The sequence below is a fragment of the Anoplopoma fimbria genome, chromosome 15 (assembly GCF_027596085.1).
Source record: "Anoplopoma fimbria isolate UVic2021 breed Golden Eagle Sablefish chromosome 15, Afim_UVic_2022, whole genome shotgun sequence".
Classification (NCBI taxonomy): domain Eukaryota; kingdom Metazoa; phylum Chordata; class Actinopteri; order Perciformes; family Anoplopomatidae; genus Anoplopoma; species Anoplopoma fimbria.
Window position 1 is genome coordinate 5514222 of NC_072463.1, and position 23001 is coordinate 5537222.

Below are 23001 nucleotides of genomic sequence, written 5' to 3' on the forward strand. Positions count from 1 at the left end.
CAGTCAAAAGTTTGGACACACCTTCTCATTCAGTGGTTTTTTCTTTATTTTCTTTATTTTTTTCTACATTGTAGATTAATATTGAAGACATCCAAACTATGAAGGAACACATATGGAATTATGTGGTAAACAAACAAATGCTCAACAAACCAGAATGTTTTATATTTTAGATTCTTCAAAGTAGTGAAGATATAATATCTTCAAAATAGGTATAACTTCAAAATAGTTAAAAAAAAAAAGTTAAAATAGTTAAAATAGTTTTTTTCTGTCTGTAAATATAATATTTCAGTTATTGTTGTTTTTCTACTGTTTTTTTTTTTTTTTTTTTTATTGCTTATTTATAATACTTGTTTTTTTTTTTTAATTTTAATTTTTTTTATCTTGTCTTCTTCTACTATGTCTCTTGTGTGCACTTTACTCTCTGCTGCTGTAAGCCTGCAAATGTCCCCGCTGCGGGACTAATAAAGGATTATCTTATCTTATCTTATCTTAATGAGAAGGTGTGTCCAAACTTTTGACTGGTACTGTATTCATTTTAAAATCAATGTATCTTTTTTTATGAATATAGCTAAACTGACTGCTGCTTCCTACCTTTTAATGTAAAAAATAAAATGAATATCTTCTATTTCTCTGACATCTTTCAAGAAGTACTACCCTGAGCCTTCCTCTTAGCACTTATTGTATTCGTATTAGTTTGTTTCGTTTGTTGCACTTATTGTTATGTGTACTTTTGCTCTGGTTTATGCTCTTAGATGCTTGTTTAAGAAAGGAGATGCACTTATGACTTCTGGTGACTAGTAGTTCTCTAGAATCCCTATGTTGAATACACTTATCACTTATTGTAAGTCGCTTTGGATAAAAGCGTCTGCTAAATGACTGTAATGTTAGCTGACAAAACAATTAATTTAATGATTTATTAATAATGGAAATAACTGCCAAATGCAACCCTGTACTAATTCTTTGTTTTTTTCATGTAAAATTAAACTTTGCAAAGTTAACTAACTAGTAACAGCAGCTGATTACAGAGTAATAAGTACATCATCTCCTTTGAGAATTGGTGGGGTACCTAAAAGTATAAAATCTCAAAGGAAAGCACACATTTGCAGCCCTAGCCAGACGGCACTGGTTTGCATTTGTGTTCCTTTGACCTGGGCCTCAGGTAATAAGTGTTCATACAGACTAAGGACCAAAATAAAACCAGAAGGTTAAACTTCACTACTTCACCAATGAATGACAAAAAGTAAGCATGGCACTTAATTTATTCAAATTAAATTCATGAATCACTTTGATAATACCCATACCAACATCACATAACATGTGACACATATCTGAATGATAATCACATAATGATTAATTATATGATCATGTTCTTTTTCCTGCACTCAGCTGCTGGAGGGTGATCTTTTTATGATTTAACAAACCCACATTAAAGATTAAAGGGTCAGCCATTAGCACAAATCATGTACACTAGCCTGTACAGAAAATATATTTATATGAAAGCATTTGATTCTTTTTAGCGTCTGGAACTATTCAGTGGGAAAATAAATTGGCAGACACATATTGAAGCAGTGCATACATTAACACAAACTTTCCTAAACCACAGGAAGACTGATTAGATATATAGAACCATAGCACGTTATTACGGATTTAGCTGTTCTAAGTCTACAAACTAACTAGTCCACGGCACAATTTCCATCACAGGGCCTGACACTGTTAGCTGCTGTCAGGGCTTGAAGACTCAATCTGGAAAGCAGGCCACAGTGGCAGCAAAATCCGAGCGATACCATTTTGTAATTGAATAGACCAGGTGCTAGGGAAGATAAACACACACTAGCCAAAGAGATAGCAGCATTTGTTTTTGTGAAATTTTCATTCTTACAGCCACAGTTTTTAGTTGTAACTGAATTAAGTAGTTCTTTAAATATCACATTATGCACATGTTGAATCAGTGGTGGTTACTGGCTTCAAAAGAGGGTCAAACTCACTTTGGTTCAAGTCCAACAATTGAAACAGATAATTACAATCTATTGGCAGTAGCTATGTTAACCCATATGAAAAATAAAAAATAAACAAACATGGCGATAGGTTCTGGTTTTTCAGTTGATATAATAACTTACAAAGGGGAACCAATGCCATGGCACTTCAGTGAGTAAAACACAAAAACAATCTGTGGAGCCGGTCCTGCTATGCTCCAAGAGACAAACTCAGAGCTTTTTTTCTGTCATTTGACAACTCGATTAGTCAACTAATGCTCCGACACAAGTCAAAAAAAAGGAGTCATAAGATCCTGTTAGCTTTAAAAACACTGTCTGTTTTGAAGTGAAATCCCATATCTACCAAGTCCGCTTTGAGCCATTGCATATTTACATGGACAAGGACACATCATGTGCCATCTATCCATTAAACATCACGAGTAAACCTAGAATAAAAGGTACTCACTGCAACAGCAAAAAGCTTTAACGTACTGTGCTGTAAAATCTATTTTCATGTGAAAAGTGGAACAGCAGTGGTACTGACTGTGACCCTCTGAAAGTTTACTAATAAATAATGTTCCTTTGCCGGGGGGAAAAAATACATAGTGACATTGCATAAAACAACCCAAGGCACACAACTTTTCCCTTTGTTTACAGAGCAGTGCAGAGGCAGAATCTATGACATTATCTACCTAACGCTTGGTCTAAAGGTGTGTTCTCGTAGTGTGGGACACGGCAGCTCGCTGAGAAGCTGGATGAGGTTGTGTTTTGAAATCAACTGACAAGTTGAAGCTCTACTCAAAATAGTAATAGTCATAATTAAAAAAAAATAAAAGAAACGCAATTTAGTGTAGGAACCGGATGCTCATTTTCTGTTCCACGTCCACCTTCTCCAAGACCTGAGGGAAGAATCAAAAAGAGTAAGTTTAGATGCAAAACATATTTCTATGATTTGTAATGTGTAATAGACACAGCCAGGTTTAAACAAAGCTCAACGCTGGCTTTAAAACACATTCAGCCAAGTATGAACTCAAACACACAACACATTAAGCATGCACTTTGGGGGGGGGAAATAACAGTACCAGGATGTTGAATCGGTTTCAATATTTAAATACATGTGATTTGCATTTGCTGACACAAACATGATCTCCAAATAAATCTAAAATGTTTCAAATGTACAGCACTTGCTAATGGTCAAAACTTTTCATTAAAAACACATTTTTTTTTTTTTTTTTTTTTAAATCAGGTTGCTACTAGTTTAGTAAGAACACTTAGCATAAATTAATATCATAAATAAGTAGACAAAACTTGCCTTGATGAATTCATTGAAGGAAATGGAGTTGTCTCCATTGGTGTCAGCCTCCTGTATGGTCCTATCAGCAATGCTGCCAAGCTGTTCGTCTGAAATGTTTACACCAACCATCATCCGTAAGACCTGTACAGAACGAACAAAAATAACTTCCGTGGTTAATGAATGCTACTGAAAAACAGTTCCTGGCACAGATTAAATAGTACTCATGATGTTTGCTCAAACAATATGGTGTTGGTGCTACGTGTATTTAAGCACTACACCAGATAATTAATAGTTTTAACGGTTAAATGCCAAGTAAAACAGCAGCCACACTTGACTGCATGATTGTAAAAACAGTGAAAACAGGCAGCATTACTTTGAGTTGCATGTTTAGAGCGATAGAGGCTCGTGCATCACATGAAGCAGGCGACACAGAAGTGTTTTGCGCAAAACAAGAGATCCGTCTGAGTCATTTAACCCAGAGCTTAAAGCAATTACAGGTCGCACAATGTCACAGAAACCGAGGTGGCTTCACAGAGGGACAACAAATAACACGGGCGAAGGCAAAATACAGGATATTAGACTGTCTGGGAGAAATCAACCTGTAGTTAAGGTGAGATATCATTATCAGCACAAGGGCAAAGTCTTCTTATTGCCAGGGAAATCCCTCTCTGTATGGAGCATTTTGACATGTTGCACAATAGCATCTGTTCCCTTCTTTAAACATAGACTGAATAGCAATTATTTTCAGAGGTATTAGCAGTGGCTTTGCATTGGACCAATTTCAGTTAGAATTATTCACCATCTGGCTTTTTTAACTATTGCGTGAACACGTTGTTTCCTCATACTGTACTGTGACTCAGCGTCTTATTTACATGACAAACACATCCACTCACCTGCAGCAGCTCGTCTCGAGAGATTTTGTCATCTCTGTCCAGGTCATACAGACGGAAAGCAACTGGAAAAATAAAATAAAAAACGTACAAGTCATGTCAGACACAGTTAACCTCACTATGAAATCGTGTGAATGTGGTGAATGACCCCGGACATGCCCGTGTGGCTGAGCTCTGCACTCACAGAGCAGCTTGTTCGTCCGGCTGTTGAGCGGCTCGCTAACGGCGGCGTTCTTGCTCTTCTCATTGTCCTCGATTGGTCGGAAGTGAGCCAAGGTCCGCATGAAGCCCCTGAAGTTCACCTGGTCCTCTCTTTGAAATAAGAAACACAGAATAATAAAACACAGCCCATTAAAACAGAGAAAAAAAGGATCTACTACCTCTTTGTTGCGGCTCAGATTGCCTTTACACTCAGCCGTAGGGGCAACACAATGAAAACTCAAACTAGCCGTAACCCAACACCATTTTACACCGTTGGACACTCTCCACTTCTATTCTCAAGTTGTTATAAAAGCAAACATCCCAAAACCAGAGCAACAGGAACACATCTATAAACCATTGAGAGCCACAGCTAAAGCTCAGACGCCTACACATTTGACTTTTTGGAATTTTAATGATACATTTGGAAACATCTGGTTTTCAACTTTCAGACTGATAAAAAACAGCAAAACAACTGCAGAATATATATAAAGAACCTGCGGTGGTCAAAAAAGTTGATTTTTTTTTTTTTTTTTTTCAAACACAGAATTGTCAGGAAACGACTGAGCGTCTTATGTCTGCAGTGAGGCAGCCACAACTGAAAAGCCTGGTGGCCTCGTTCAGATTTGTGGTGGTTGTGACTCAAACCTATAATGCACACTTCTGCGAAAAACAAGATCTTAAAAGACAGCAGACCAATAACAGGCACACAACTCACCCCTCAGGGAAGAACGCATTGATGATTCTGTCTCCCAGCGGATTGATGGCCAACTCCGGGATCCTCTGGAAATCTTCTCGACTGCAGACATTAGGAGATATGATCAATCAATTATAGCACAACACAGAGTAAGGCTTAATACAGATTTTACACTGTGATCCACTTTAAAAAGACACAACATGGTACAAAGCTCATGCAGCAATGTCCTCATTATTCTTAAAAAACAGACTTGATTTGAAATATGAAAACAGGAGAAGATGAACAAAAAAAAACAGGACGGTAAATAAACATTTTTGATACTGAAAATAACTTTGGCTGGGAAGAATCAAGAACAAAATGGAAGTTGGTCAGCTAGGATATGTGTAAATCTCACTATTGTGGCAACTAATGGATGATAAAGGAAGGTCATCTGACTGCATGCTGTGACTGAAAACACCGGAGCATGAATAAGCAGAACCAAGAACATGTTATGTGTAAACAAAACAAGTTCCCTGAATCCATAAAGGGATGTATTTATATTTTACCCTCTGGAGACTGATATTCAAATGAACCCTCGAGGCCAAATCCAAAGAAATCTTTTAGCCGCTGCAATGATTACCTATTTCTTCACCTATTGTTTGTTCTGTCCAGACTAAGGAACGAGCAGGAAGTTAATCACAAACCATAGAAATGTCACACTGAGGTCTCAACTTCACAATCTAAAACCTGCTCAGATAATCAGCTAAATGAAAGATTTCATTATCAATCCCCATCTGAGAATGAGTGACGTCGTCATACACTCTGGCTGACAGCGTTATTTAATGACATTGCAGTTTCGCTTTCCTATTGAATTTCTATTCAAGTGGTACATTTATTGACTTAAAAATGTTGCAACTCCAAATGTGTCAAATACAATAAAACACTCTTTTCAAATGAATTCAAACAGTATTTTTGTTCCTGCTTAAATCTCGTATTTTTCTGTATTTCTGTTTTAGGAATATCAACATTCTGGACATGTTGATGAACGCAAAAACATATTTTTTCTTAGTAAAAAAGGAAGAAACACAGACAAAGCATATATTAAGCTTGTTCATTAAAAGACAATTTAATATAAGATAAAATAAGATGATCCTTTATTAGTCCCGCAGCAGGGACATTTACAGGATTACAGCAGCATAGAGCATAGTGCAAACAAGAGACATAGTAAAAAATAAGATCAAAAATAAGTAATTATAAATAAGCAAATAACCAATTAAAAAAAAAACAGTAAAGAATCCACAGTAACTTAAATATTATATATACAGGCAGAAACTATTATAATTTGCAAAGGTTTGCATGAATGTTAGTTAGAGTCTGATGGTGGCACCTTGCATGGTAGCCTGTCATCAGTGTGTGAATGGGTGAATGATATGTAACATACTACTGATTGTAAGTCGCTTTGGATAAAAGCGTCTGCTAAATGACTGTAATGTCATGTCATGTAATGTAATGTTTAAGTGAGAAACTACCACACATTTAAACACCCAATCTGTCCTCCAGAATAGATTATATAAACTAAAATGTCCTGCTCGGCTTGCCTGCCAAATGTAAGCAGATCTAATCAGCCACAGCATCTGGCTGGTGTTTCATGTGTTTATTCCCACAGAGGTGGTTTTGGTTACTGCTTACCTGAGGGTGCCGTTCTCTCCTTTATCCAGGCTGGTGAAGCGGCTGTACAGGCGGGTGATCTGACTGTGTGAGACTGTGGGGAGGAGATAACAGGGATGCATTGCTTCAGTCAATAATAACTTTTCACCTAAATACTCCATTACTACTACTACCAGAAGTCATATTCACAGTTTGCATGTGTGCACTCCCTTTCCCTGTTACACAAGAGTCTTGCAATAGATGCTATTTGTGTAACTTCCTTTAAGTATGTGGTTGAAGAAATGTTAGGCTTAACACCTAGCTGGATAAGTTTAGTACAGTGAAAGGGATCACACATGTCTTTATCTTACACTGCAGGAATAAGTGTGAGTTCAACTTACAGCCAGTCTCCTTCTTAATTTCTTCAATTTCCTCTTCTCGGAGTAACGTGGAGGCTCTGGATCCCATGATGAAATGTGATTTAAGGAGACTTGTCACCCTACCCAGCTGTGGGAGAATCTCAATCCGGATTTGTGTTAAAGTTAGCAAACAAGCTAACGCAGGGAGCTAAAAAAACACCCTGTTTGCTGTGAACTCACCACGTTACTACACTTCAACACGAGCAGCTGTTTTATATCTATTAAATTATGTTTCCCAGTCTGCAGTCTGTTTGCTAGTAAAGCTTGTCCACCGTCTGCCGTGTTTTCATTCTACTAATACGGGTTTCGACCAAGTTATCTTCCTGTTTCACAGGCTGGGTGGGAAGCAGAGGGCAGGTCCGAGGAGAGGCCGCCTCCCTACAAGGACAGCTTCCGCGGAAATAGGTATCAGAGTTTCTAGCCTGCTTAAAATTCAATGCTTATGTGTTTTATAAAAATCATATTTCATTTTAAAATACCATGTTATCCACTCTCTTGATGGAATAAAGCTTATATTTAAAATTCTAAATAAAACAGTGGATATTTGAAATATTATAGATGTATTACAGTCAGGCATATTAAAGGAAGGCTAGCAGCTCCAAGTAGGACCCATCCCGTCCTGTTTGGGGGACCATCTCAACCGGGACAGTTAAAATGCTGTTGAGAGTATTAGTTATATGCTATTATGTAATGATTACTCATCCAATTTAATAGTTAAAACTTACTAATTATATTAATATCACCTCTAAAAATAATAATAAATAATTCGATCCTTAAAATATGTGTGTCTGTTTTTTCTATAAAAAAGTTAATACAAATATATATTTAAAATACTCTTTCTTAATTTAAAAAAAAAAATCCAGAAACATATGAATGTGGAATTTTAAATTAGGCTCAAACATGAAATTGTAATAAAAATAATAATAAATAATTTGATCCGTAAAATGTGGGGGGGTTTTTTCTTCAAAAAAGTTAATACAAAAACTATATATATTTAAAATACTCTTTCTTAATTTAAAAAAAAATCCAGAAACATATGAATGTGTAATTTTAAATTAGGCTCAAACATCAAATTGTAATAACATAAGCAAAACATATTTTTTTAATGGAGAGTGGGACTTGATGTGAAGGAATGTGCATATCCTCTAATAATAAATATTCAGAGCAAATAGGGAATAGCTAAACATCAAATAATCTAATCATCTCAACCGGGACAGTTGGTCAGGCGGTGACATGCTGTTGAGAGTAGTAGTTATATGCTATTATGTAACGATTAATCATCTAATTTAATAGTTAAAACTTACTAATTATATTAACATCACCTCTAAAAATAATAATAAATAATTCAATTCGTTAAATGTGTGTTTATTTTTCTTCACAAAAAGTAAAACAATACTCCTAATATTTTAGTTTCAAAAAAATCCACAAACTAATTGTAATTTTCAATTAGGCTCAAACATGAAATTGTAATAAAAATAATAATAAATAATTCGATCCGTAAAATGTTTTTTTTTTCTTCAAAAAAGTTAATACAAAAACTATATATATTTAAAATACTCTTTCTTAATTTAAAAAGAAATCCAGAAACATATGAATGTGTAATTTTAAATTAGGCTCAAACATCAAATTGTAATAACTATAAGCAAAACATATTTTTTAATGGATAGTGGGTCTTGATGTGAAGGAATGTGCATATCTTCTAATAATAAATATTCAGAGCAAATAGGGAAAAGCTAAACATCAAATAATCTATATCTATATAATAAAAAGCCCAAAACAAATTAATAAAATACACATTGTAGGTAATTCAAAGACAAACATTATAAATAGTCAAATAACAGTGGAAGAATAATATAGCCAACCATCAATACAATCCCCAAAATAACCTCCACACAAATTAATTACATCTTCATTATAATAGAGAGTAGTAGTTATATGCTACTATGTAACGATTAATCATATAATTTAATAATTAAAACTAACAAATTATATTAACATCACCTCTAAAAATAATAATAAATAATTTGATCCGTAAAATGTCTTTTTTTCTTCTTCAAAAAAGTTAATACAAAAACTATATATATTTAAAATACTCTTTCTTAATTAAAATAAAAATCCAGAAACATATGAATGTGTAATTTTCAATTACGCTCAAACATCAAATTGTAATAACTATAAGCAAAACATATTTTTTAATGGATAGTGGGACTTATAATAAATATTCAGAGCAAATAGGGAAAAGCTAAACATCAAATAATCTATATCTATATAATAAAAAGCCCCAAACAAATGAATAAAATACACATTGTAGGTAATACAAAGACAAACATTATAAATAGTCAAATAAAAGGTAGTAATAATAAGACAGGGGAAGAATAATATAGCCAACCATCAATAAAATACAAAATACAAAAAATAACCTCCACACAAATTAAATACATCTTCATCATAATATCCACTAGATGGCGCAATTTCATTACTTTACATGGAGTTTTATTATTCAATGCAGCATTTGTTATTTGACCTGTGTGGAGCTGTACCTCTGTTCATTCAATCAACAACCCCAAAAATATCTATCCAAGACTAATCTGTGGCACAGGGACTAATGACAGCAGAGCTAATTACAGCTGGGATGTCATCGGGTCATGTGTTTGGTCATGTCAGCCTCATGGTGGCGCTACAGGAAAAGTCAAGGGATCCTCAAAATGAATTATAGTCTATATAATTAAATAAATAACTATAGAATTATAGTCTGTGAACAATTAATGTCTGTACATGAGCCAATGGATCTAGTAGATGTTGCGATGATAATAATAATAATAATAATAATAATAATAATAATAATAATAATAATAATAATAATAATAATAATAATAATAATAATAATAATAATAATAATAATAATAATAATAATAATAATAATAAATAATTGTAATAAATTTTATTTCTATAGCACTTTAAAGGGTACTCAAAGGCCCTTTACATGGTAAGGATACTTCACAGGATAAACCTTTTTCATTTTTATAAATATACATCTTAATTATTCTGTTGTTTTTTCATATTATCACTTGAATACCATTAAAGTTAAATCACTTTTGTCATTTGCATCAAGCAATGGAACATTTCGCCAAATTCTCTGGCTTTTTAACATTGATACCAGCCAATCACAGAAGGGTTTATGTCTTATTTGTCTTGTGTGACAAATGAAAAGGTGGCCTGTGTGTATTTTGTATTTCAGGTATAGTTAGATATAGTTAGCTAAGATGTAATCAAGGCATCATATTGTGTAAGGGGAAGGAAGAAGAGGGCAATGTGGGCAAAGAATGATTCCCAGTATCAGACACTAAATATGCTGAAAAATCTTTTTTCAGAGACGGAAATATTCTGTGTTAAAACAAGTTCCCATAAATCTGACAGCTGTTTATGCTAAAGGAGGATGCATGTGGGTCTGACTGTCTGTCAGACAGAGGAGTAAAAAGGATATTTTAATACCAAACAAATTCTCTTCTTCTGCTAATGTGTGAATCATATCAATAAGTGTAGTATCATCCCGCAAAAATGATATTAACGAATATTAAAAAAATGTGCTGACTGTTCACAAAAAAACATTCCATAAGTCTTTTTTGCAGTTTTGGTCTTTCAGATTTATTTCAAGATTCTCTTGAAGTTCAACAAACATTCAACGTTCAGTGGTATGTTCTTTACATGTCAATCAAACATTCATGCCAGGCTGTCCATACCACAGATAAAGCCAAGAGCAAAATACATTAACATGAATTCCATGTTATAATTGTTTATCCTATGTGCTTAAAATAATGAAAAGGCGTAAAATATCATCCACAAACCTTTCACAGTGATAGTGCAAACTCATCATAAAACAAGTTTAAAAGTTCTCAGTAAAATCACAACATCACAAGTAAAAAATAAAAAATAAAGAAAAGTGTTAGTGTGTTGATAAAACAATAACGTCAACTCCACGTCAGATTGATTCTTTAGCCGTGCAAAAAGAAGCTCCGTCTTCCGAGGCCATCCCACATGGACGAACCAGTTTGATTGAGACTTTCATTGATTTGTAGAAGCTCCTTTTACTTGTTGTAAGCACACACTGAGTCCATGGCAAGCTGGATGCTGCAGAGAAACAACAAACATGGTTTCAGAATCAAATATTCTGTTTTTATTTTTAAAGGGGAAGAACCCTCAATGGGCCCGCCCCCTCCTTAAAGGGTCTGCGGGAGACCCAAAGCTGTACAAACGGTAAAAAAAAACAAAAAGAAAACAAAAACAACAATACATAAATTACAATTAAAAACAATAAATGAATGAATAAATAATATTCCTTATCCACAATTACAAAACGAGACAACAACCCCGATTGATGTTAAACACACATGTTTATGGATGTTATTATTTTGTTATTTATGTTATCTGCCTTCTTATTTATTTACTTTCATATTGTCTTTTCCATCATTTCACATAGCTCACATACAAACACACACACACACACACACACACACACACACATATCACTCTGTTCTCCAATAAACTGACTACATGATATGAGCTAGCCTCTATTCGCTTGTCGTCTTCTTGTTGTTTTGTTTATGTTTTGTCACCTGTCTTGCAATAAAGTAAAATTTAAAAAAAGGATCAAATATTCACATTGAAAGGTCAAATAACTTAATTTTCCTTTGTGTCAACTTAAAAATTGTATGCAGTTTTATCCAGATTAAACCACCATTTGTGTTGAGTGTGAAGTGGAGCCTACCTGTCTGCAGAGTATCCTCTCTCACACAGGTTCACCAGAGCGTACAGATGTCTCAGAGCGTATTCAAACTGAAACAAGAGAGGACACGTGTCAAAGAAATGTCCCCAGTCAGAGATAATGAAATGTAAATAACCAAAGTTCATTTCCCCCACTGTCGTATTTATGGCACTTGAAATGTCAGACAGTTTCAGAGAAAAGTGAAAGAGAACATTTTTCTGAATAAACACATACAGCTGTATGAAAGTTCCCGAGGAAAATATAGGCATTAAGTTTTGATCAAGAGTTTCTCATTCACCAGGCTAAAAAAGAATGTATTACCCCGACTATTCATTACATTAACCACAAACACTTTCTAAATTTGGGTGTGATCTGGTTTTATATAAATGCGCAGAAAGGACCCTTCAGTGCAGCTCTACCTCAGATCTGTGCCAGTTGAAGCAGTTGTGCTTGTAGTGGTTGACCGCGGTCTTGTAGCACTGGTGCTGGGAGAGCTCGGTGTTTCTGTCGTTCAGAACCTCCTCGGCCTTGAGCTTGTTGCCCGTCACGCTCTCAACCACATGACGCATAGTGTCAGCCAGCATCTGCCTGACCTGGAAACACAAGTGTTCAAATGTTGTTAGAAATCTGTAACATTATTGACATGACCAGTCGTCTTCAGAGGACCAGAAACATGAAACATACTACGACAGCAGAGACACCACAGAGCTTTATCAGTCCTTACCTTGAGGTGGGAGTTGATCTCCATCAGCAGCCCTCGTGCAACTCTGATATCATTGGAGGCCATCATCTTCCTCTTGAGGATGGCCAGAGGAACGTCAGGGCTCGGGGTCAGGTCCGGATGTGTAATTGGCTGCAGGGTCATGGGAGGAGCGGGCTGGCCGCTGGCCTTGGGGTTCCCCTGAAACGCTATGACCTTCATGTGGGCCAGCGTCTGTGTAGAGTGTAAAGAAACTCAGAATAAGGATCAAAATATGAGCAGGAAACTTTTTTTCTCCCTTACAGTTTATTGCATTTTTCTCTCACCTTGTTTCCAAACTGCTTGACGTGGCTGGTGTTGGTGTGGCTCTTCACAATCTTGAACTGCTTCACCAAAGTTTCCTTTCTCAGGTCCTCCTGGAAGCACAATATGAGAACAAAAAACATTATTATCATTAACAGGTATCAGAAAAAAATATTCCCCAAAACAGGGGGAAGAATTCTGTAATAATATATACATTTTTTAGAAATCACAAACTAAATAGAGTGGTTGTAACTTGATAGTTTAATTTTTTTGTTGGTGAAGTTCAGGTTTCTGTTTCGGGAGGCTTATCTAATCTGAGGTCACAGGTGTAACCGCTGCTGATGCAAAAGTTCTAAAACACTGTAGCTGCTGTTGGAAACGTTCACCACTTCCTCTTCCTGCCTCGTCGAAAACAGGTGTGTGGAACAGTAAATAAACCTGTAATGACGTTTATATAGTCTGAGTTGCTATTGTACCCTTTCATTTCAGTCGGCAACAGAGTTGTAAACTTAATGTAGGAAAAAAACTAAATTTATCTCAAGTAAATGACATTGCTTGCTTACTTTTGATAAAAATCAGACATGCAAACAAGTTAAAATGTTATATATTTGCATGCAAAATACTCAGGTGGTAGAAGTTGGTGAACTGTATTGTTGAAGGAATTAGAAAATGTTGTTTTATGTTTTAGGACCTGAAGGCTGTCCGTTTGAAAAGTAAGAGCTGAAAGCAGATGTCAGTCAATGTGTAAAAGTTAACATCTGTAAGATTTTCATGAAATTCAAATTACCTTCACATGCTCAAGGGATTCATAGGAAATGAGGCGTGTGTGTAACTCAGCATTACTTTTTGTAATTTGATCTCAACAGCCTCGCTGTTTACTTTGACTCCTCTAACATTTTTACAAATCTGTTCAAGTCACTGCTAAACAACCAAACATGTCCGTCTGCTGCTCGGTGTCATTTAAAAGCATACATCTGGCGAAACACAGGGTTGGCTTTTATTGTGAAGCCGTGACTGGAGAGGAGTTATATTCATCACAGACGTTAGTGGTGCACGCACGATTTTTCATCTCAAATTTCATTATCCTCACAAGATTTAAATAATTTGAATGGCAAAAAAAACCGAACATGGGTACACATCACCCACCACATCGGAGTCCTCCATCCAGTTAACACTGTACCAGTCTCCCAGGTACGTGTCCCTCTTCTCGTCATAGTAGCAGGCGTAAGAGGACTCATGAGAGTTGGCGGCTGTGGTGGCATAGACTAAAAAAAAAACAGAGAGATATACTCTCATGAAGTTTGGTAGAAACCTAAACACAACTCACATAACGGTTTGACCACTTATGATGCATTTGAAAAGACAACATCTGAAACTCTAAAGGACAGTTTGTGAACTCATTCAGAGGTAAAGACTGAATATGTTCCAGAAATGAAACTGCTCTTTTACATTTGGACTCAAAATATCTCATTTACACTACAGATGAAAGTGTGTTAAAAAAGGGATGTGATAACATTGGTTGACCACAATAAAACCAGAACCTTTAATTCATGTCCTGTTTTATTCATCACGAGGCCAAGCACATGACAGAGTGACGAGGTTTCACAAATGATCACAGGCCATCATGCTGACTGAAGGGTTTTATTGGACACAACAAAGGACTAAGAGTGAAAAACTGAAGTGAAGTCCACAAAGTGGAACCACAGTGCTGACATCAGCATCGCTAAACATGACGGAAAAAAAAATCACATGACCTTTTCCTGTTGAGCTTTGTAAGTTTTGGTTTTAGTTTTTTTAAGTTCGAGTTAAAATGCAAGTGAAGTCAAATGTTCACGAGGAAAAGTCAATTTCATGTTGTTGAAGATTTTTGATTGACACTTCTTATTGATCGCTGCCGCTTCATTATCTCTCTTTATTTTATTTTACTGGAAAGTGATTCTGATGAGGTAAAGTTCAACTCACCGTCAATGTCAGCAGGCAGGTCGGTCATCATTGACCCGGACTCACATGCCTCGATGTAGAACACCATCTGTGGATGTGTGAGCGTTGTGAGGGCAACAACAACAAAAAAAAGGGGGACAAAAACATGTCATATGATCTGATCTCACAGCACAGATACACAATCACCTGATGCACCTTTTATCACTGACCTACCTACTGGAGGGCATGTTAACACTAGGGCTGCACAGTTGAATGTGAGAATATGGATGTTAAACTATCATTCCCTCCTTCCTCGTAGCACTTATTGCATTCGTATTGTAGCACTTATTGAATTTGTATTTGTTTACTGCACTTATCCTATTCGTAGTAGTTTGTAGCACTTATTATATTCGTATTAGTCTGTTGCAAATTATTGTTTTCGTAGTAATTTGCTTCTGCACTATACTTTTGCTCTGGTTTATGCTTTAAGATGCTTGTTTAAGAAAGGAGATGCACTTATGACTTCTGGTGACTAGTAGTTCTCTTGAATACCTATGTTGAATACACTTCCTGTAAGTCGCTTTGGATAAAAGCGTCTGCTAAATGACTGTAATGTAATGTAAATGTAATATCACAAATAAGATCATAATTGCAATGTAAGTCAAAATGAATGCAATTTGATTTTTCTTCAAAATCATTCACATATATATATATAGAAAAACTAAACAGAATGTTGCTGCTTACCTTTTTGTATTTCTTATTTTCATGCATATATTTGATGGTTTTTTGCAAATCGTCAACATTGAGCTGCAGAGAAAGAGAGAGGACAGTATTGGTAAACCACTGTGTTAAACTGGTGTAAATCCTGATCTGGTCAGTTTTGTAGTCTTGATTTCTGAGTCTTTAACCAGATGTTTATTAATTCAAAATGAAAACTTGAAGGAATCAATGTTTACATTAATCGAAGAATGGTGTCGAAAAAAAAACATTTAAGTACAAAAACATTTAAAAACTATATTTATAATGTTTTAAAGTCTATCCTGCACTTGATCTGTGCTATATGTCATTGTCTATCATGTCATATCATCAATTTTCTTTCTTTTTTATGTCACAATACTGATCAGAAGTAAAAATGCACGCCTCCATTAGGTAGTGTGCTCCCATATGTAAACAGACAAACAAAACAAAGAGATTCTTATTTAACAAAACAAGCTCAACAACATAAGAGCAATTGGTTGGGTTTGGTGCCTGAAGCTCATGAGTGAACATTGCTTACGTCATCATTGGGAAAGGCCAGAATACCGGGCGCTCCGTGGTCAGTGAAGTACACAAACACGTGATCGTTGGGGCCGCTGCAAATAAAAACAGACCAAAGTTAGTCAGAAAAAGTATCCTGATGAACCGGTATGTGTGCTGCTCTGATCTCACGACACCTCTTCTTGTTTTATATTATATCACTTGCCTCTTCAACACCTTTCCAGAGCCACCTTTGACATTTGAGGAGTCACCCTTCAGCACCGCCAGGAAGTTTTCTGGGGTCACATCCTGCAGGAGAACACCCAGTCAGAAATCTAAAAAAGGCTCTCCAAACAAAATCAGTTTGAACATGGAGAGCACTGCAAAACATTTATTTAGGAGCTTTGATTTGAACTGTCATAACTGCATATATTTGCACAGAAGCACTCACGTCCCCGGTGTAGTCTTTAGGAACTCCCTTGTACACATCTGTGCCGTTCGGCCTGTTGATCACTATCCCAGGGGTTGGGTTACTGGGAATGAAAAATGTGAGTCAGATATGCACAGGGAAGTGAAAACGGCTGACAAAACACTCTGTCACTTGATCAGTGAATCATTCATTGACTGCCTTGTTATTATATCTGGTGAAATCTGCTGAAAACTACCAGTACTTCAGGTTTTTTCCCCGTCACTGCAGAATCCTTTCCTATTACTCTCAACAACAACGGCTCCATTGTGTGACAGAATGCACCGACGCCATTGATCTTTGCAGTCTGTATAAATGTTATCATGAAAGCTGTGATCTTTGCTGCATTGTTATGCATAAATGTTAGTTATTAACCACTAAACCAACACGTGATAATCCTGTAAGCCACACAAGAGCATGATACGGATATTAAACAATAAATGTTGTGTGACTTTTCTCTACAACCTGACCTTCATTATGTCAGAGAACTATCATGCATGGACACATGAGCCAACGCTAAAGAGGGAGGACAGCTAATGATAGTAGAATAGCAATATTCCTCAGCTGTCATTTGTTATTGCTATTAAATTAACATGCAGTGGAATTAATCAATGATCTGCTTCTCTGCACACCCACATAAACACACAATAACTTCTAACTGTATAAACAGCTCACGGACAGAAAATAATCACTGATAATCAATTCATCCTTTAGTTTGGTCATTTGTTAATCAAAAATACCAAACATACACTGACTCCAGCTTCTTCAATATGAGGATTTGCTGCTTTACTAGGTTTTATATTACTATGAATTCAAGTTGTTTCACTACTGGGTGATCACAAAACTTTAAGGCTGTCCTCACGCAAAGAAATTCATAGTTAAATAACTATTGTACAACTTTTTCGATAATTCGATTAGCTGATTTAATCGACAGATCTGTAAAACTTAGTATCTCACAAAAATCAAACAATAGCACCACTTTAAATCGTGTGCGTATCATAGATGTGCTCATGAGTTTCTTGTAAATAACTTATTCATAAAAGAGGAAATCTTAGTCAACTGAGACCAAACTACAGGTTAGTCGACTAAGAGGGGGCAGCCCTGGTGAACATTATTTTTAATAGCCAGCTCAATTTAACCATTTAAATAGCTAACATGCAGAGCTTAGGTTGTTTCCCATCTTACTTCTGCTTCAGCCTTTGTTTAGAGATTGAATTAACTTTTTTCATACATTCCAGCAACTTTTTAGAATACAAGACAGCAGTCAACGATTCTCCTGAGCATGTGGACATTCAGTACCGTCTAACACTCCTTTATGTCACATTGTGTAACACTGATCCTTTTTCTGACTGAAACAGACGTCTCTGCTTTCACTGCCTCTCGTCCACACAGTCACCATGGCAGTAATTTAACTCCAATCCACTGAGAGGAGCACTAAAATTAGTTCCTTGTGACTCCTCTCAGTGGATCTCTTTAACTCAGCCTTCTCTGAGTGCTGCTGCTGCTGCTCTGACGATGAGCCACACAGGGCCGACATGCCACAGAGACACGAGAAATGTCAACATGCGCGTGTGATTGTTGTGTGGTTTATAGGTACGGCTTCAAACCTCAACTCGGTTTTATTTCTGTACAATCGTACTGTTTCTGTAGCTCCAACAACTCCAACAGAGTGAGACATCTTTTCTCTAGCAGATTACCCCTAATCAATAATTAGGGGTAATCATATCAATAATTTAAGCTTATTACATTACATTACATTACAGTCATTTAGCAGACGCTTTTATCCAAAGCGACTTACAGGAAGTGTATTCAACATAGGCTTATAAACTAGATATCTTTGAACCAGGACCTTAAGTATTTGGATCAAGTAGCTCATAAAAAATAGACCACATTAGGAGGTCTCAGCTGTTATTTCAGTTATTAAATCTACATTTAAGTAAATACAAGTATATGCATTGACAGATTCCCAATATTAAAAGGACTCTGATTGGGATCAGGGCCAAAGATACTGGCAGAAAATGACTTAAACAACCACCAAAATCATCTGCTGTCAATTAAGGACAAATTGCTTTAGCTTGACTTAAAGATAAGCAGAAGTTAAGTGAAACATATATAGCTGACATCATCATTCCTCAACTTAAATGCTTGGCTCTATACGACACTTCAAATGACACTATTTTAGACAGAGTGGACATATTTTACAGTTATATACAGTAATATTTTGATGGTTAGAGATCAAAATCCTGTAATTTGACTTTAAACTGAAACATACAACACTGCATACATAAACATGAAAATTGTGTGTTATAACACATTTAGGAGCAGTGAACAATAAAGTATCTGAGGCTGACATTTATTAAATATTCTACTAACTTGCAAACAGGGAAGACTGAAGGTCAACACATAACAGAACTCAGCTACAAGGGTTTTTTTTTTTGTGTGTGAACTATTCAGGGGAAAGAAGAAGTCTCTGTATCGGGGGAAAAACATCTGCTGCAAAGAAACCAAAAAGAAAATGTCAACTCACTCTTCATTCTGTGCCAGGTCATCATACATCATGACCACAATCTGCTCATCCGGGACGCCATTCTTGTGGACAATCTGGTAGGCATGGCAAGCATCAGCCTGAGAATGAGAAATAGGAATATGTGAGAGTCTCAGGGAAGTTTATCTAATCAAAAAAAAAACATTGCTGATTACAAAAAATAGTAATGTCAAGTCATGCACAGTTTGCACTTGATAAGGTGTTGACACTGTAGGAACAGTTTCATAGTCTAGCAGGTATTAAAACCCCTCAGCTTTTGTTAATTATTGCTGTTTATTTTGGTGTTGTTGTATTGGGTGTGTTTGGTTTTCTCACCTGGTGTCTGTAGTTGTACCAGCCATTGGAGCCAGCCACGATCACCACCCAGTTCTTGCTCCCATCGGTCTCCTGGGAGGGGAACGTGCTCACCAGGCCGAGGCTCAGGCCGAGCAGTGCGAGGAAGACTGGCTTCAACATGTCCTCCACTTCTGTGCTGGTCCTATTAAAACATATCCTTATTAGTGATATGTTAGAACAGATTAGTATTTGGTGGACTCAAACAACGCAGGGTAAGCATATAAATAACACCAACACCATATGACTTCCTGGGTGTCACATGACACCCATTCTCGGAACACAGAGAGCTTAACTGGTAACAAAACAAGCCAAATAAAATGGGATAAAGCTATTGTATAATAATAAAAAAACATGCTAAGCCGAGTTAATATTGTGTATATATTACAAAAAGAGCAAAACATTTAGTTTACCTTTTCTTTGTTGTGGTGTGCGGAGAGGAAAGCAGTCGTAAACACCTTCTGCAGGAGTCAGTGGGACTGTTATATATGACGTCGGGAAAAGCGGTCGATGGGAATTCTCGCGCAGCAGCCAATCAGAGGGCTCGGGGGGCGGGGCTTAGCTGTAAACAGTCATGTGCTTGAAGAGCAGCAAAACATGGGCTCGTCTGTTTCCTGGTTTAAGTGATAAATATCGACTAGATTTCCAGTGAATGATGATTTCTGAGAAAACAACCTTGAAGCAAACACATCAATGTTTTTTTTATAAAAAATAAACAAATGCTTTTTGCCCTAACTAAGATTAGTCTGATGCAGTATAAAGGATCCGTAATAAAGGATTATCTTATCTTATCTCTTATTGAATGTAACTAAGTACATTTACTCAAGTACAAGTTTGAGTTACTTGTTCTTGAGTATTTCCTCGTCGTTTTTTGCTACTTTTTACTTCCACTAGATTTATTAGATAGGAAAAGAATACAAACTGTGTATGAATGTCATTATTTCCTTAAGATTATTCGCATATACAGTGTGAGACACAAATCTTGCAGCATGTTACACAATGCTTTCTGACCTATTTAAGCAGGCACAGTAAAGAACTGTCATATGATTCACTCTGACATAATCTTTTACAGCAAGTAACCCATAAAATCCCAATCCACCTTTACTGCACCTGCAAATCACAAGTTTCAGATTAAAAGGTGCTAAATTATGAATTCTGAGCATATTTATGATTTACAGATTGCCTCCATGGTGGATCCTTAGCTAAGCTCAGGTGGACTTTACTCCACTATATCTTTACAAAGCAAATAGTCTGTTTTAATAATGCTCTAAATTTCAAATTTAGCACCTTTAAACTTGGTCTCTCCTGCAACATTGTGTATATTTACTAAAAGCCCCTGTTGATGACTACAGGGTGCTCTATTTGCACTGGTAAGTATTCTTTAATTTAGTCCGTTAGATTTAAAAATGATGAATGAATGCACAAACAATCAGAAGAGGCGTTTTAAAGATGTCAGCAATAAATCAAACTTTTATTTCTCCATATAGAAAAGAATCAAGTTAAATAGTGAAACAGTCCATCAAAAATTCGGCATCTTGTTTTCAACCAATGGTCCTTAATACATTAACCTTTGTCCCAAAATGAAAAAAAAATGATGTAACAAAGTGTAAATACCATGTTCACAGTAATAAATATTGAAAAGAAAATATTTTATACATTGACATTATATATATATATTTGAGTAAATATATATATATTTATATAGATATATAATCATATACAGTAAAAATTTATTTTCAAGTTTATCAAACATAAAATAGTAAAATAAAAATGGCTGAAAACAGAATGATGATTGCATTTTTTTTCATTCCCAAGGCATCGGTAACCATGGCCATACAGAGTTTGTAATAAATAAATTGTGATATTATCTAAAGAGTGTAGTGCATCACTGTAAATTTAAAAAACAAAAATGATAGTGCAAGTTCTTTTTTTTGTATTTGCGCAAAGTAATCTTGCAAATTTCGAACTAATCCAAACGGAATGACAACAACAAAAAAAAAAAAACAGAGGAGTTTGTTGAGTGCATCAACGTCAAGTCTCTGACTTCAAAGTGTTCTGCACCACAACTTTCTCCGTAGTCTTGGCATCGAAAAAAGAAACAACAGCTTACACATGTGTGAAACCATGGCAGATACTCAATACCAGGCTTATTTTGGCAAATTACTTAAAGACAAACAGAAAACAAAAAAATCTCCACACGCTCTTTACACTCAGCTCTGTCAGAATTGCCAACGAAATGCATAGAAATCAATTAACAGTAGCAAGAACTAACTTAACTTAAGGGTTGTTTACTGTCATGCAGCATTTCTGAGACGCAAAGCAAGGCAGATATTATGAATGTGTGTCGATGCGGTAAAGGATGTCGGATGAACGTATGCTCTGCCTCGGCTTGCACTTTTTCCCTGGCTTTCTTTCCCCCTCAGCGATAAGGAACGGGGGAGGGGGGAGAGCTCCCACTTCCTGTTTGTCTGCAGGCTCCTGCGTCCTGCTGAAAGCCAGGGACGTCTGGCTTCGTCCTCACACAGGCGTGTGTGTGTTTGTGTGATGTGTGTGTGCGTGTGTGTGCTTTACGTGTCTCAAACCTCTGCACCCAACTCAATGACCCCAGTCTCAATAATGGGCACTAGCTTATCTTCCACCTGTACCAGCAGGATGGTCTTGTCGATATGGGAGCGATTGGCTGGGTCTCGGCTACAAGGCACCCACCGGTGAATCACCTGCAGAGGGCAACAGAGGAGGCGGCTTTGTGAGAGGGAGCGTCCAATCACATTTATGAGGCGTTTATTACAGAGCAAGTAGGTCACAGAGGGCGTTACACGGCAACAAATAGGACACAAGTGCAAACAAGATGATCATAGCAAAATCACATTCTTTGCAAAAGAGGTCAGAGAGTGAGAGTGTGTGTGCTGACAGGATGTGACAAAACACAGCAACATCAGAACAGATCATATGTGTTTGTTTATGCATCAAACATTCATTTATCGGTGCATTATAAGGCTGCTGATGAAGACTTACGTGTCCTTCCATGCCCTCTAAGGGGCTCCAGTCCCTCCAGCAGGTCCGTCCTGCCCTCAGTCTCATCGTCTCATCAGGCCACTGCAGCTCCTTCCGCTTCGATAAGTTGATGTTCTCCAGCACCTGACCGACATCCGCAACCTGAGCGACATCACAGAGGAATTAAGTTTAGATCGGAGCATGACTGAGGGTCATTACGCAAAGAGATGACAAATATGTTTTTAGAAAACATCAAATTCAGAGACGTGGCAACAAGTGCAGACCCTTCATACATTAGCAATGATGTCTTTTAAAACTTTTGTTTCAGGGAGTCCTAGTAGCCTGTTGGTTAAGATGCATAACATGGGATCCTAATGTCTCCAGTTAAAATATGACCCCTGTTGCATGTCATATTACTCATTCTCCCCATATATTAATCTCCACTTTACACTATATTAAAAAAAGGAAACATGCCATCAAAATAATGAGAATTTAGGGACAGAAGGACATGACATGCAACCAAGGCAGCAGAAAAGAGTGACATTATTTGCAGAGAATGACTAAAATTCAATAAATGGTCGATATTTAAGTTATTTGCATAACAAGATTAAGAGTCTGCAGCCATGCTAGCAGCTCACTGAGGCT

At 36.5% G+C, this 23001-nt stretch overlaps 3 protein-coding genes across 7 annotated transcripts in view; all 3 read right to left on the bottom strand.

The window, feature by feature from the left end:
• Window positions 1-1248: 1248 nt before the first annotated feature.
• On the bottom strand, window positions 1249-7438 carry chp1 (calcineurin-like EF-hand protein 1). Its single transcript, XM_054613515.1, has 7 exons — window positions 7080-7438; window positions 6721-6793; window positions 5074-5154; window positions 4342-4469; window positions 4161-4222; window positions 3286-3408; window positions 1249-2872 (listed from the first exon to the last, which is right to left on the bottom strand). Exons 1-7 carry the CDS (start codon window positions 7144-7146, stop codon window positions 2819-2821), a joined length of 588 nt encoding a protein of 195 aa, XP_054469490.1. The 5' UTR covers window positions 7147-7438; the 3' UTR covers window positions 1249-2818.
• A 3287-nt stretch (window positions 7439-10725) lies between these two features.
• lgmn (legumain) lies at window positions 10726-19853 on the bottom strand. Of its 2 annotated transcripts, none has more exons than XM_054613499.1 (14): window positions 19776-19853; window positions 19345-19507; window positions 19012-19109; window positions 16470-16551; window positions 16245-16327; window positions 16059-16134; window positions 15527-15589; window positions 14825-14891; window positions 14009-14127; window positions 12886-12975; window positions 12584-12793; window positions 12279-12452; window positions 11863-11930; window positions 10726-11225 (listed from the first exon to the last, which is right to left on the bottom strand). In XM_054613499.1, exons 2-14 carry the CDS (start codon window positions 19483-19485, stop codon window positions 11183-11185), a joined length of 1314 nt encoding a protein of 437 aa, XP_054469474.1. In that variant the 5' UTR covers window positions 19486-19507; window positions 19776-19853; the 3' UTR covers window positions 10726-11182. The 2 variants fall into 2 exon arrangements, with proteins under 2 accessions (XP_054469474.1, XP_054469475.1); XM_054613500.1 differs by having other exon boundaries at window positions 19345-19522; window positions 19776-19824.
• Window positions 19854-20814: 961 nt separating this feature from the next.
• pcnx1 (pecanex 1) overlaps window positions 20815-23001 on the bottom strand; it is a 36731-nt gene continuing 34544 nt past the window's right edge. For all 4 annotated transcript variants that reach the window (XM_054613465.1, XM_054613464.1, XM_054613462.1 and 1 more), the window contains 2 exons: window positions 22378-22518; window positions 20815-22079 (listed from right to left, as the gene is read on the bottom strand). In XM_054613465.1, the coding sequence (XP_054469440.1) occupies window positions 21939-22079; window positions 22378-22518 (282 nt within the window). In that variant the 3' untranslated portion in view covers window positions 20815-21938. The remainder of the gene's footprint in view (window positions 22080-22377; window positions 22519-23001) is intronic.

Excerpts from the sequence above, each read along its gene's own strand:
- chp1 (XM_054613515.1), bottom strand. The coding sequence starts at position 7,146 with ATGGGATCCAGAGCCTCCACGTTACTCCGAGAAGAGGAAATTGAAGAA. Across the intron at positions 5,155-6,720 it reads GGAGAGAACGGCACCCTCAG|TCGAGAAGATTTCCAGAGGA; the intron begins GTAAGCAGTAAC and ends TAATGTCTGCAG. Across the intron at positions 2,873-3,285 it reads CCTTCAATGAATTCATCAAG|GTCTTGGAGAAGGTGGACGT; the intron begins GCAAGTTTTGTC and ends TTCTTCCCTCAG.
- lgmn (XM_054613499.1), bottom strand. The coding sequence starts at position 19,485 with ATGTTGAAGCCAGTCTTCCTCGCACTGCTCGGCCTGAGCCTCGGCCTG. Across the intron at positions 16,328-16,469 it reads CTAAAGACTACACCGGGGAC|GATGTGACCCCAGAAAACTT; the intron begins GTGAGTGCTTCT and ends GTTCTCCTGCAG. Across the intron at positions 12,794-12,885 it reads TCAAGCAGTTTGGAAACAAG|ACGCTGGCCCACATGAAGGT; the intron begins GTGAGAGAAAAA and ends CACTCTACACAG.